We start from the raw sequence: 15,001 nt of genomic DNA on the forward strand, positions 1-15,001 counted from the left end.
GGAAAGCATAACTGCCGAAATAGCTCAGTTGGGAGAGCGTTAGACTGAAGATCTAAAGGTCCCCGGTTCAATCCCGGGTTTCGGCAATGAAGACCTTTTTTGTTTTTAGAATATTTTATCGACATTTGAATTTTGCATTGTACATATGTAGTACATTTTATAACTATGTAACAGAATATATTTGAAAAACACTTAAAGAAAGTAGCGAATCCGAAATTGGTCATTTGGCAACAGTTCAGCATCTGCCGAAATAGCTCAGTTGGGAGAGCGTTAGACTGAAGATCTAAAGGTCCCCGGTTCAATCCCGGGTTTCGGCAATATGAACTTTTTTTTATAGATAAAATGTTTTTAGTTCTGTATTTTCGTTCTTTTTATCAAAACTTGCATTGATTTTTGGTCAATGAAAATGCTTGCAAAAATAATATTAGCTTCGCAGTCAAGAACAATAATTTTGATTGTTATTTGTCCGCGTAAATTAAGCTCGTTCTGATGCGGTGTTGTAAAACTGCAAAACTATAAACAACTAGTGCTTATGTGAACAACGCCATTGGACACAAAACATGCATCCGCCGAAATAGCTCAGTTGGGAGAGCGTTAGACTGAAGATCTAAAGGTCCCCGGTTCAATCCCGGGTTTCGGCAATTCTACTTTTTGTTATTTTTTGCAGTCAATTGTATTTCGTACATTATTTTGGAACGCAAAATGTGATTCCAAATTTATGCTCTAATTGATTTTAAAGATTTATTTATTTGCCTAAATTTAGACATTATTAGTAGCAAGCCGCCAGTACATTAAATAATACATTCTATGGATAATATATTTAGTTTACTATTTAGTTACGAGCTAGGATTAACTAAGAGTGCATGACTATTTATTTTCCAGGGATACGACCCCAAGTTCTATTCTGTATATCTATAATAGCTTTACCGGAGTGCATCGCATCCAGATACAGATAGCAGCTCCATTAAGAATACCTCTGGCTGTGGGTACAGAAAAGCGGGACAACTTTTGAGGCAAGCCAGCAGAGAGTACGCGTACTGTACGATAAATACGAGCATAAACAATAGCATTATATGTAAGTACATACTATGATACTTTAGGCTATAAAGTTACACCACAACACAAAATCGTTCGCATGTTACTAAAGCTAGTGCGTGGATGGGTGTGGTGTGGTGTGGTCGGTGGCTTAACTAGAAATCGGGATCGTAGTCGCGGGAATAGCGCGTCCGACTTGCATGATTGTTATAGCTGTACATCTGGTGGGCATCGGCAAAGGCATCCGGATATTGGTGGCCATACGCCTGCTGATGCTGCTGCTGCGGATGCTGTTGCTGGTGCTGTGGCTGCTGATGGGTATGGGCGGGATACTGATGGTGGCCATGATGCGGCCTCTTCAGGGAGTCGCCCTTCTGCGAGTACGTCGGCTGCTGGTCATAGAAATAGTCGGCATTGCTGTGCGGATGACGGGTGGAGCGCCAGCTGTCGTAAATGTTGGAGCTGTTGCTGCCATGCATGGAATTGGTAAAGCGCTGCAATGGAACAATTGAAAGAATAAATATAAATATAATATTTTGACATGATTAGACATACCTTCGGCTTAATCGGTTGCTTGGTATCGTTCCAGGGATCATCAATGTTGTAGAAGTCATCCACACCATAGTTATCCGCTCCACCCATGTGATTGACTTTCAGCTCGTTCAGCATGTCATTGGTCAGCGGAATCGGCGTCTTCTTGGCCCTCTTCTGACGATTAAGCAGCTGAAAGTGTGGCCACAAGTTGTAGTGGAGAACAACAGGAAGAACCAAAGCTACGACTTACCACTGTGACGCCAAAGATGATGATAAACACAAGCGATCCAACTCCAATCACTATCACGACAATGGCCCACTGGGGAATGAGCAGATCCTCCTCGGCAAACTCCACATTTGTGTTGACATTCTTGGCTATGACTAAAGCAAACGAAGGAAGGGATTAGCTGGTGTCTAGAGCGCCTACATGTCCCATCTACTTACCACTGAAATCGGTGGCCACTGGATCAATGATGTACTTGCCCATCTGATAGCTGGCCGTGACTAGTTGCTCCTCCTGCGGCCCGGACACGCTGTCCGTCTCATTCTCCTGGGCATCCTTGTCGGGCAGTGCTGGGGCCACTGGTTTGGTCAGCGCATCGTGGAACAGCTGCCGGATCTCCTGCGTGTCCACATCCTCCGTTATGTTGGCCAGCTCCACGTAATAGTCGACCAGCACACTGCCCTTGCTGAAGCTATCGATGCGCACCTTCTTGTACCATTTGTTCAGCTGATCGGCGCTGGAGTAGACTTCATTCAGCTGAAAAGGAAAGGAAAACGGAAAGCAGTGAGCGGCTAGAGGCGATGAAAGAAAGGCAAGACCTACCTGCGCCTCCAGTTCGTGGGCTAGATTCTTCCATTCGAGTGTGTTGTGATCCAGGAGCTCCGGCTTCCAGGCCACTCCATCGATGATCTTTATGGTGGCTGCCAGATCACAATCGGAAGTGCAGTGTCCTGGTTTGGTGGGGCGCGGTGTGGTCGTTGTCGTGGTGCTCGTTGTGGATGTGCTGGTGCTGGTGGTGCTGCTGCTGGCGCTGGGTGTTAGCAGGTCCTCAAAGTTGATGGTCTGCGCATTCAGCTTCTCGATTGAGAGCGGCGTGGTGGGCGGTGTGGGCCAGCCGGTGAACTCTGTGGTGGCTCGCTGGGGCGGACCCTTCTTGATGACAACTGGCGGTGTGCCGTCCGACGAGGGTGTCACAGCGTCAGCCTGGACATCGTTGCCGGGGTGTGGCGTGGTCAGGCGATGCGATCCGAGTCTCTTGTGGAAGCCCTTCGGGAAGACCACTTTCAGGCCGCTGCTTCCTTCGCCCGCTGGCGCTTCCGTGGTGCTCGAGGCGACCGTCTTGGTCGTTGGCCTTTTGGTCGTAGTGGAGGTGGAGGCGGGATGTACCTTCGGCGACTTGAATCCCGGTGGCAGCAGCGAGGCCAGCAGATCCTCATCACTGGACGTGTACGTGTCCTTGGTCGTCTCGTTCAGCTTGAAGCCCGGCGGCAGAAGGGCGCTCAGATCCTCTATTTTGATGGGCTTCAAAATGCCTTCGGGCAGCTTCGGCACGGGTTCGGCCTTCTCCTTGGCGGGCGCCTTGTAGCCGGGCGGCAGGAACTTGCTCAGATCATCGAAAGGCACGGCCACGGGATGGGATCGGGGCGTGGTGGAACTGCTGCTGCTGCTGTTCAGCTTGAAGCCGGGCGGCAGAAACTTGGAGATGTCGTCCACAGTCGTAAAGGCGGGCCGCGGCGTGCTGCTCACTTTGTAGTCCTTGGGCAGGAGTGCGGCCAAGCTGTCGTCGAACTTGATGCCACTGAAGAGGCTCTCCAGACTGGAGCTGCTGCTGCTGCTGCTGCCCTCGTCCGGACTGGTCGTTGTCGTTGTCGTGGTTTTGGCCGTTGTCCTGGGTGGCTTGTAGCCCTTGGGCAGCAGACCCGCCAACGCCACATCCTGCACGGTCACCTGACCGTTCTTGAAGGACCGACTGATGGTGCTGTTGCGTCCTGGCTTCCTAGGCGGCTCCACGGCGGGTGCTTCCGTAGTGGAGGTGGTGGTGGTGGTGATCTTGCGGTTCTTGTAGCTGGATTTTGACTTGAATCCCACGGGCAGAAGGCCAGCCAGCTCGTCCATTTCGCTCTCGTCAAAGTGCTGCACCTTCACCCGGCTGCTGCCACTGCTCGTGGTGCTCGGTGCCGGCGTAGTCTTTGGCTGGAACTTCCGTATGTGAGGCGCAAATCGACCATTTCCGGATCCTGATCCCAGGGTGGTGCTAGTGGCTGGTGTGGAGGAGTCCATTTGGCTGATGATCGGATACTTGCCGGACAACAGGCCGCTGGACAGCTCCGACTGAACGCGGTCCAGCTTATCGATGATGCTCTCGGTGGAGGCGGCCAGCGGCGGCGCTTGGGTGGACGTGGACGAGGTGGAAGTGCTCGGCTCCTCGCTGCTCTCGGGCTGCTTCTGTTGCTGCTGCTGCTGCTTGGAGTGCACCTTTCGCTCCAGCTCGGAGAGCGTTTGCTTGGTCTCCTCCTGCTCGATGGCCGGGAAGGTGAGGAAGCGGGCTCCGTTGATGCTTCGGCTTGGCTGTATCGAGGCAACCACAACGTAGTTCTCGGTGGCATTGGCCGTGTCTTCGCCCTCGGCTGGGGTTTCCTTTAGCACATCTGTCTGCTGCTCCTTCTCCTCCTCCTTCTTGCTCTCCTCCGTGGGCATACTCGGCGTGACGGGGGCAGGGATCACAGTTGAGCCATTGACCACGCTCTTGGTGGTCACCACAGAGATGACCTCGCGATCTTCCTTGTGCTCGCTGCTTGTCGTTGGCCGGGAGTCCTGCGTTTCTGCCTCACTGGTGGAGTCCTCGTGCTCTGCGTCGCCGCCTTCCTCATCCTCGTACTCGTACTCATCGCCCTCGCCCAGACTCCCCTCTTCGTCGTCGTACCCCGACTCGGATTCTTCCTCCTGCTTGGATGACGTGTCCTTGGGCGTGGAAGGTTGAAAATCCTCTTGCTTGGATATGTTTGCTGCTTCCTCCTGCTTGGCAATGACAGGACCCTGCTCCTGCTCCTGCTCTGAAGTGCTCTCTGGCAGTGGCAGTTCCGTGGTGCCCTCCAGCAGAGTCTCTTCCGTGGATTCACTCTCCTGGGCCATTGGGGTGGTGGCCTTATCCTTGTCCTTCTCCTCATCCTCCCCGTACTCGTAGTCATTGCTGGAGGGCAGCGTGGTGGTGGCCTCGCTGGAGCCTGTCGTCTCTGCAGAATCGGTTTGAGACTCTTCGGTGCTGCTGGTGCTGGACGGGTCCGTGTTCTCCTCTTCATTTTGGGTTGCAGTTTCCGGACTGGCAGCTTCGTTCTGTGGAATTGTCACTGGGGTTACCTCTGGCTCCTTCTGGAGCGGCAGCTTCTCCAGACTGGACGACTCCGAGTGATCTTCAGGGCGCTCCTCCGACTCCTGCTCGTACTGCTCACCGCTGTCCAGCTCTTCTTCCCGCTCCTCCTCCTCCTCCTCTTCCTCCTGCTCAGCGCTCTCAGTGGTGCTGGTGGTGCGGGCAGTGGGTCGTGTCAGCTTCAGCCTGCTGGCGCTGTTGTAGTTGAAGGGTCGCTTGCTCGTCGCACTCAGCGGCTCGTTGACCTCTCGACTGATGAACACCGGCCGCCGGGGATTGGGCGACTTGCGTCCGAAGCTGGGTCGATCCGCGGGTGTGTTCTGCGTGGTTGTGGTCGAGGATTGCGCCTTGGAGCGGTTGCTGCCGAAGCGATTGTACCTCTTGCTGCTCACCTCCGCACTGCTGTCCGTGGTGGATGTGAGGGCTGCTGTGGAGGATGTGCCCGGCTGATAGCGATTGCGCGGCCTGTACGGACTTGGCGCTGCTGTCACCGGAGACTCTGGCAGTGCCGAGACTGGAGCCTGAGACTGGGTGCGCGTCCGTGTGGGTGAGAATCCACCGCCATTGCCAAACGGACGGCTGCCTGCATTGCTGGACGTCGGTCGCTTGTCATTCTGCAAAAAGATAGTAAGAGAGAGACAGGGAGATGAGCGGCAGTTAGCCACAGATTGCAGATTCGTGGAGGTAACTTCGGTGCATTGTTACGATTACGGAGCAGCAGCCCAAACCAAACCAAACCAGAGCAGATCAGACCAGACCACGCCAAGACGTTCACAGCCTCGACTCTTGCGGTTGTCGTCATGGGAAACTGTTACAGTTTCGACATGGACACGAACCTCACACAATCCCAGAGCTGCGCTGCTCTGCGCTGCTCTGCTCTGCGGTTCGTCTGTCAATTGTTTTGCGTGCGAACTCTTCTCAGGTGCACAGCCCCACTACTTACTCCCCACTCCCCTGTTGCCCTGCCAACCAATCCATTCAACTGAGTCTCCAAAAATTTGTCTTAAGCGTTTTGTGCAAATTTCCCCCTTCCCCTACATCGCCCCTGAAGCTGGCCATAATTTATGCGCTCGTATTTATTTAATTTTTATGTGCCGGCAACCTCCAGCTGTCTGGGGCTAAGACTTTTCCGACCATTTTCCTCGCTGCAGGTTGCCAAATATATTGAGATCTGGCATTCGTGTGGACTGTGTGATTGGAGACTGCCAACGCTCTTGGAGAACGGCAAATGAGAATGAGAACGAAGACGATGAACGTGTTCACATTCACAGATTAATCATCCATCATTCGAGTGTTTGGCCCCCAATTCATTTTCCATTAATGACTGATTGCGCGCCCACTACGGTGTACCGTATCATCATTATTATCATCATTATTGCCGCTTAATCGTGAGCTGATTTGATATTTAAGCCAGCACTTTCGCTTGGAGTGGCCCCAAACAAATTGCAGCAATTAAACTGAGAAACTGATGTGGGGGGAGGCACAGCCAAAAATAAACGCACAGAAAGAGAGCGGAGCGGCGGAACAATGATGGGGGCAGACATTTCCTCCGCTTTGACATTTCAATTATGCTTTCGAATGGCTTCGAATTAAAGCAAAGTTAATAGAAAAATCTCGAAATGAAATGGGAAGTTATGCGGGGATTACGCGGGGGTTTTCTTAGGAATGAATGGATTGGTTTCCCAAACTAGTTTCTTGTTACCAAAGCGACAACAGGTGGACGAACGGATGTGCCACAAGCATTCGAATAGTTGTGTGTAGTTGGACCTGCCTTTTGCTGCCTATTGTGTATCGAAAACGATGGCATACCCCTCACAATACCCTCTCAAAGGTGTAAATATTTGCTGAGTAAACAGAAACACATAAATAAATAAAACAAATAACTGCCAAAGAGTCTCTTGCACACTTTTGTGGTTGGCTTTTGCAAATAGATAATGAGATGGGGGAAGCATGAAATGTGATTCAGGTGAAAGGTACAAATATTTTTGCTATAATTCGATTGAACTTTTTTGTGGTTTTTTGGCTATACATTGTCGAAATCGACGCAAACCGAACTGGTTCTGGCCCGAAAAACATTTAGCTTTAGATGTGGAAGTCACGTAAGAGCAGGCAAATGGCTTCCAGCTCCAAACACCGAACCGTAGCCTGATATTGGCCAAAATCAGAGCAGAGCCAATTGTTTTGCTGGCTCTTATGCAATGCCAAAACAAAACGAAATTGTTTGGGTTTCTGTTTCTGTGTTTCTTGTTATTCCAATTGAAATTGCTTTTACTTTCCCGAACCGATCTGTGCCGATTCGAGCAGCGATCCACTCGCTCTCTCCTTACCTCACTGAAGTGGGCCAGGAACTGCGTCTGCTGGTGGGGCACATTGATGCGCTGCGTCTGAGGCTGGAAGCCGCCGCTCAGGCTGTTCCCTGTGCCGCTGCCACTGCTGCTGCCACTGCTGCTGCTGCCGTTGCGTATCGCCTTCGAGCGTGTGAAGCCGTTGCTCGACGACGACGACGACGTCGCGGACGTTGCACCAACGCCGCCTGGCGCTGGCCCCGCGGGCACTCCGAAGGGGCGTGGCGAGATATCGTAATAGTCCGACTGGCGATTCGGTGGCGATTTCTGTGGCAAAATGGAGAAGGGAAAAACAAAACAAAAAACATTATGTTGGGTTAATGCTGAGGCAGAGCAATGTAGTTGGTAAATTAGTTTGGCATTTTGTTGGGATTTGTTGGGCTTGATAAAAATAAAAATGATTAAAGCGGCAAGCAGAATGAGATCTTTTGCAATATGAAGCATAGTATCTGATGGCGACTCTCCCTATCAAGAGAGCAAGAGAACAGCATTTCTTTATTCGTGAGAATCACCTCAAAATTCCCTTCTAAAAATGTATTTGAATAACTGGTTAGGGGACTTTTTTTCTACTTAAATCTGGAATTTTAATTGAATCATCAATTCATGAGTCAGTTACGTTTTTAGACCGATTCAAATATGCATCAAAGGTTTACAGACATCTATAATACATTTATCATTTCAAAAATGGAGCAATTTTCCATCCCCCATCGCTGGGCGAAGAATAATGTAAGCTGACGTGGAACTTTGACTTTGATGTAGGTTGAGAGAGGTCTTCAATCGATATTCCGCTTAAGTGACAGAACTACCATAAGCTGCGCCGTAAGCTGCGACTCTGTGGCACCTCAAGTTGACAAAAAGTCGGTCATAATGCAGGACAGTGTAACACTTGCGAGTGCTCAATGCTCCACTTCTACGCGAAGCAACGTGCTGCAGACAATGCCAAAGCGCTTTGGACAGATTTTGGATATGAAATCGAAGTCGAAAGCTGCAGCCAAACAATGAAAATCGATTGGAAATATTTGATTGAAGTGTATCAAGGTCGTTTCGATATTCAACGACTCACTAATTATCCAATCGCATAGCCCAGTCCCAGGCCCAGTCAAAAATGTCTGCCAGTTTCTCTGCCTCAAAGTACTTGCTGCTCTCGTTGTTATCCGTTATTATTACTTATTAGTATTGTTTGGATTCGATTTCTTTGATGTTTTTTTGAAAGTCGAAGAGCCAGAGTCGGAGTCGGACTGCATTGGCTATGAGGCTGAAGTTGTGCTCTGTTAAGCAAATTGCATACAAAACGCGAGTTTTGTTGCTAAAAGGCGCATTTCAGTGCATTTATTTTTCCGCTTCTTGGCGGCGGTACCGTTTACGCATCAGAGCTCTGCTCTGCTTCTCCTCCACCGATAGCTGGCTGGCTGGCAGCAATTTGTTGGCCCAAGATTTTCTCCCCAGCACAGAGACAGAGACTGGTGGAAATGCGGCGGCCTCCGCTGCTGGGCATCGTTGGACCTACTCTGATTAACAGACATTAAATGGGCGGGCGTCTCACCGACACCTTCTCCCCGTATGTGGGGGAACGTGGAGTGATCTTGGATCAAAATTTCACTCCTCCATTGTCAACAGTTGGAGCTGGAGCTGCATTAGCCGCATGTATGTGCGGTGTGTGCTTTGTGGTAGATTGTTAATGGCTAATGGGAAAGAAGAAAGCGATCGCCAGTCGGCAGTCGGCAGTCGGTTGGACGGTGGGGGAAATTAAAAATACACACACAAATTTCCAAGACATTTGTCAATATGGATAGCATAATGAAACTATGAAAGCTTTGCTCACGTCTGTACGAATGGCTTTGGCTATGTGGAAAGCAGAGAGAGGAAGTCAATAGAAGAGAGAGGGAGGGAGGGAGGAGGGTTTATTGCACTTTCCCCTTGGACTAACATTGAGGCGGGCCAATCAACCGTTCATTCAGTCATTCACTCATCCCATGAATCACAGTTTGCCATTAAGCGTGCATGCTGGACTATAAGAGGATCACTTGGACGAAACGAATAAAGCGCCGTCTAAGCAGGAATCTATCCAGGAGCCTGTCTTCAGACATTCGCTCCATCTCTCACTGCGTCCGAGGCCCACAATCAACAGACTGCATCTGGCCGAGGGCCTAGTTAATTGAGTTTTTGTCTGGGCAATGCAACGGGCCATAAAGAAGTCAGTTCCATTAGAGCTGTAGCCGAAGCTGCAGACCGCTTGCTGTGTGCTCCCTCTTGGGGCCCTCACGGAGAGCATTTCAATTAGGGCCAAAAACTGGAAGCAGCCAGCAATGTGCGTGCTCATCGGTATTTGAAGAAGCTGATAATAAACAATATGAATTTACACTTTTTTCAATTAAGCAACACGCTGCACCACCCCACCCCACCACTCCGCTGCCCAGCCACTGCCTCTGCTGTGCATTCGCAGCTTTGAATATTCAACAATAGTCGGGAATTACTTTGCTGATTCGTTGATATGCAGAAGCCGATTCGCTTTGTTTGTCTTTGGTCAAGTGAAAGTACGCGTATGCCTCGGGGGAAGGGGAATGGAATGAATGGTCGACGGCCACCGACATTTCTTTCACGCAATCATTTTATATCCGTAATTTGATTTGAGTTTTTACTTGGATGCCCCTGTGTTGTGTTTGGCTTACGGAAATTGAGCCAAGGAAAGTCGCGTGCCATCATTTGCAGGCCTACCTACTTACAGTACTATTAATTCCGATATATCCTGACTGAGCAAACATTTCCCAACTTCAGTTGCATTCTCGTCTGTAGAAATCCATAAATCATCATGCATATGTGGCATGTGGTAGCCAAAAGTTTGCTTTTTGAATTGGATTTCATTTGATTTTGCTTTTGGCGCTGATTGGCACTTGGCGTGCCTGGAAAAGCAACGAAAAACGAAAAGCCTAACATAATTGGTAGCACCCACCCTCCACCACTTACGGGCATAACACCACATAAGGAAATGTAATCTGAGAAACAGAAAATGGAATTTCAATTTAAATTTTGGAGCATAAACTTACCGCAAACTGTGAGCTGCCGCCGAATGGCGATCCGAAAGGCGAACTGCCAGCCGCTGGCACCTGCTTGGCGCCATTCTCATTGGCTATGAATAGGAGCTGCTCCTGGTAAGAGCCCGGAGCAGGCGAGAATCCTCCGGAGCTGCCGCGGAAGTTACCCAACGACTGCTGCTGCTGGCGGGGAAAGGCACCAGACGATGGCACAACACGGTTTTGAGATGGGAAATAATAGCTGGAGGTATCTGCAAAAAGAGAGAGAAGGTCATACATGAGAGTTAATTGTTGTTGTAGGGCCAGGCCAATGTGTCAGCAATCAGCAGTCAATTAATTAATTAAATGTTCAAGCACATACACCACGCACGCACGCACTCTCCTCTCTGACACCTTTCAGCGCCTTTGGCAGCGTTTAGCCATGAAATAGAGCTCTCAAAAACATCAAAATCATTGCGCTTAATTGTGCGAAAAGTGTAATAAATAAATAAATAAATAATGGCTGTTATAAATACATTTATTTCTCACTTTTTGGGTCACAAATTTGTCACAGCATGGCAAAAAAAGAGCAGCTGCTTCTCTTATGACAGGCATTTGCCAAAGAAAAGTGAATGGAATGATGCGACAGCGGGAGGTTAGTCCCATCTTCTCCAGGAAGACTTATTGGTTGGTATTTTAGAGCACAGTTCTATCCAAATTTCTACTTCAATTTCTATTCATTTTAGGGTCTTAAAATATCTGCGTGTTTATGCTAATAATAATTTGAAAACTGCACAATTTCGAGAGAGTACAAGCTTGTTCCATTTGTCACGATTTGCTTTTTGCAACATCTTCCCTTTATTTTGTTGTGATTTTTTTACAGGATTATAAGTGATTGAAAAACGAAAGTGTAACAGACTTAAAGCGGACATTAACATCATTTCGCTTTGTGTACCGCAGGGGTCTCTCTGGCGTCTGGCGAAATACTCGTACTGGCACGAGAGGTAGGAGAGGGGCGGCAGGCACGGCTTGGAGGTGGGTTCACTTCACCCAGAGCTGAGAGCTGCAGCCGACGCGACGTTGCATGCGTCACAATCCTGACTCTTTGACCCACAATGTTGGGCCACAAAGTAACAAGCAAATTCATTTGAAACCACGCAAAGTTTTTGGTCTTTCCTTGCCCTCTCTCCCTCCCTGTCTTCGCGTGTCGACAGTTTTTGGAGTCACTAATTGAAAATTGAAATATCATATGGCAGCAATATTTCAAGCGAAATTGCAGCAGCCGCTCCAGCCTCAGACTCAGCATCAGCGTCAGCGACTCATTGAAATTTTTATCAAACAAATTTATGCAAGAGATGTGGAGTGGGGCAACGACAACGCCTACACCGAACTGATCGGGTTGGTGCTGGGGGCGCACTGTTGGGCTTCACACCTTGTTTTTTGTTTTTTCAAAACGATTTTTTAACTACAAATAATGGCCGTTTATTATCGCATATAAGAACGCGACGAGGCGTCGCAGCGCGTTGCATGTCTGCCACATTTGCTGAAAGCTGTCGAAATGATTGAGGTGGGATTAGTTTAGGGATTGATTAATTGCTTGAGCATGTGTCGAAGAGTATCATCAAGATTTCTATGCCAAGGCGACACCATAGATGTTTAATTAAAAGCCATCAAGTCACTCCCCATTAGTGCACTTATTTTCTTTCATTCGATTTTCAAATAAATGTTGACAATACAAGATTTAATTCGTGTAAAATCTACATGTACATATTCTATTCTTTCGTAAAGCAGTTCGCCTGTGCGCTCATTCTTACACTGCTTGCTCATAAGATCACGTGGCCATTGGGCACACGTCAGACGGCGCCGTTTGGTGGCGCTGCCCTCTAAGTTACGCGTACACTTTGTGTTCTGTTCTGTTCGATTTTGAAAGCAAAGAGTCCCGAGTTCGAATCCCATTGATAATAATAAATATATATTTAATAACTAAATTTTCCCTTTGCGATTGGGCAAGAGTTGTTGTGTATTTCCCAAGCCTACAAACTCTAATCCGCAAAAGGTAGATAAAATCGTTCGCTCTACTCTGCCGTTGACTCTGCACTATCGCTCCATGTTTCTAAGTGGGCATTGCAGATCTGACTTGAGTGAATACAATTAATTTTCTTTTATTCAAATTATCTCTTTTGTCCCATTTCGGATCCATCTCATTAGCATTCTGTGTGTGCACTTGACCCAAAATCGAAAAGCCATCAAATGAATGGACTTCGTTTATGTGTCGTGACACATTTGCCTATTTCTAGACAGAAGTTTACACTAGGTGAGGATCACCTTCGGACTGTTGTCGCATAAATAAGCCTATCGATCGCAATTGGAATTTATTGTAGTTGCCTGAGTGGAATCACCGATGCCCGTCCCCACAAGGCCGTTACACTTTGGATGGCCCAGGCAGTATAAATAAAAGCTCAAACATCCCACGGGTTGGTTTATCCTCATATTTCTTGCCTTTCCTGTTCTCCAATGTGGACACCAGCTAGCTAACCTGCGACATGTTTAAGTAAAAATTTCAATACAATAATCTACAATTTTATTTTTGTAGTTTTGTTAGTCTTTGTTCAAGTCTCAATATGACAAGCGGTGGCAAAGCCTATTCTTGCCCCATTGAAAGTTAGTCCCTCGCTTCGTCTGCCCCTTTGACAATGGCTTTCAAAATCTGTTTTAACTTTGCCGCCCGCCTGCTCTAAGCTAGTTCCTCTCAAACTGTCGGCTGCATTTGGCATTTGCCAAACCGAAGACCGAAACATCTAAAATAGCCACGACAATGGGGCGTTGTGTGTTCAGTTCTATACCATTTTCAGTTGCCGATCGGCGATTGGCGTGGGGCTAGGTGGACTGGTACCGGTCCCCTGGACACATCAAGTGCCCTGCTGTTCAGGCCGCACAGTGGAGTCGGACAAGGTTCTAGTTAAACTAACAATATTTAATAATTTAAACGTAGATCTCAATGTGATTAAAAGTGAATAAATTAAACCACAAACTAGACTTGGAGATAGTTTCCGCTTCAATCTTATCAAAATATTTTAATATTCTTTTTTTTCCATTTAACATGAAAGAAACGCAAGTGTAACAAACACCTTCGAAGCATCAACCACTGTGCCTAATTACCTTCCACTTCTTACCTGACAGTTTGACATTTACAGGTTTTTTTTAGCTAAGAATTTCAAACTTGCTGTCGCGCTGGGCTGGTGGAGGTGCAGACCGCTGCTGATTTCGCATGGCGCGCCGCATCTTTCGGCGTGTAATTGCTGGCCGATTGGTGGGGCCTGGCTGGGAGAGCATCCAGCTAATTATGCCAGTGACAATGGCATGAGCATTTTCAGATTCATTATATCCCATTGGGGTGGGGATGGATGGATGTGCATACTACATATAGTTGTTGCAACCAATTGCGAAAATAAAAGCATGAAATGCTGCAGTGCCAGCGCTCGTTTTTGTGTTGTTTGTGCGAAATGTCAAGCCGTGGCGCAAAAGCCTCAACAGAAGTGCAGCAGCAACAATAGCAACAAAAGCACTGGAAAAGAGCAACAAATGATGGCAGAAACAAGTTGAACTTTACGTTTTTTTTCTTTTCTTAACTTTAATCAAGTTTCTCGGCTGGCCGCTCTCCGACGCCATGCACCATTCGCAGATGCTTTTGTATTTTGTGTTGCCGCTTCTTCAATTCTGATCGAAGGTCGTCCGCTGCAGTTTACAGTTTTGTGGCGTAGTTTCGATTGTAACAGTTTGACAACCGCTAAGCACTGCTTGCACGGCAGTTCTGAAAGCACTGCAATGTCAATTGTTTGCTGGAGTATTAGTTTATATTTTCTGGGTAAATCTGCGATCCAACATAAGGAAGAACAAACCCGTGAGAAGCAATCTACAATTGCTCAATCAATTTCGCATTTTTGCGTTATCTCCCATCAAGGGTAATAAAAGCCAGAAATGAAGACACTCCCACAGCCATTACCTGCCGGCTGGTTAGAAGTATAGTGACAAGGCGTGCGGCCTGAGTAACCCCATAAATTCCCAGATGCTCGGCCAGGCAGAACTCATTTCCTACCTCTGACATCATATTTCCCCCCACACCCAGTTCAGTAAACCCGATAGTGTTATTATTCTAGCGATTTTTTACTCTTGACAAAATATATAATTTCATTTAATTTACTCACTTTTAATGGACTTGGCCAAAGTGATCAGAAAGAGAATGATAAAAGAAGCATAACAATACCCGTAAAAAGCACCAAAGGGGTAAAATCGAAAAACCAGAGAACAATAAGCTTCCGACTCAGATCGCGATAATATCAAAGACAAACTTGAGAACTCTGTCAAGCGGCGGGGACAAGGCAAGACTCCTCCTCCGGCTATTTGCTAATTAGAAAATAATGCTCTCAGCCCACTCCAAGGTCAATGTCAGGCCCGGCACGGCCCGGCCCAGAACTCTTGCAGGCGTCAAAGATGAAAGTGAGTCAGCCGAAATGAAACCCACTAATGGCTAGACATTTAAAATCGACAAGTTTGTCGCCCAAGTCGTTTGTTTGTTGCTCTGATAGATAGTACAGTACAGTGTAGTAGAATTTTGTGTTTGGTGTTTCGGCCATGCCATGGACTGCTTGCATCAGCGGGGTTTGGGTGGGTGTTTGCTCAACACAAATTCCAATTTATTTTTTAA

The 15,001-nt window shown here is 47.9% G+C and overlaps 1 protein-coding gene and 3 non-coding genes across 4 annotated transcripts in view; 3 read left to right on the forward strand and 1 right to left on the reverse strand.

Moving 5' to 3' along the window:
• The first annotated feature begins 13 nt into the window (after positions 1 to 13).
• On the forward strand, positions 14 to 86 carry Trnaf-gaa. The gene has a single exon. It is a non-coding gene; the product is annotated as a tRNA-Phe (tRNA).
• Positions 87 to 244: 158 nt separating this feature from the next.
• Positions 245 to 317, forward strand: Trnaf-gaa. The gene has a single exon. It is a non-coding gene; the product is annotated as a tRNA-Phe (tRNA).
• A 251-nt stretch (positions 318 to 568) lies between these two features.
• On the forward strand, positions 569 to 641 carry Trnaf-gaa. The gene has a single exon. It is a non-coding gene; the product is annotated as a tRNA-Phe (tRNA).
• Positions 642 to 731: 90 nt separating this feature from the next.
• Positions 732 to 15,001, reverse strand: part of LOC117891736 (flocculation protein FLO11) — a 33,686-nt gene continuing 19,416 nt past the window's right edge. Inside the window, exons 3-9 of the mRNA XM_034797330.1 lie at positions 10,330 to 10,568; positions 7,268 to 7,552; positions 2,396 to 5,554; positions 2,014 to 2,329; positions 1,820 to 1,950; positions 1,591 to 1,758; positions 732 to 1,529 (exon numbers count right to left, since the gene is read on the reverse strand). Coding sequence (XP_034653221.1) covers positions 1,191 to 1,529; positions 1,591 to 1,758; positions 1,820 to 1,950; positions 2,014 to 2,329; positions 2,396 to 5,554; positions 7,268 to 7,552; positions 10,330 to 10,568 — 4,637 coding nt within the window. The 3' untranslated portion in view covers positions 732 to 1,190. The remainder of the gene's footprint in view (positions 1,530 to 1,590; positions 1,759 to 1,819; positions 1,951 to 2,013; positions 2,330 to 2,395; positions 5,555 to 7,267; positions 7,553 to 10,329; positions 10,569 to 15,001) is intronic.

Source organism: Drosophila subobscura, chromosome E (genome assembly GCF_008121235.1).
Source record: "Drosophila subobscura isolate 14011-0131.10 chromosome E, UCBerk_Dsub_1.0, whole genome shotgun sequence".
Classification (NCBI taxonomy): Eukaryota; Metazoa; Arthropoda; class Insecta; order Diptera; family Drosophilidae; genus Drosophila; species Drosophila subobscura.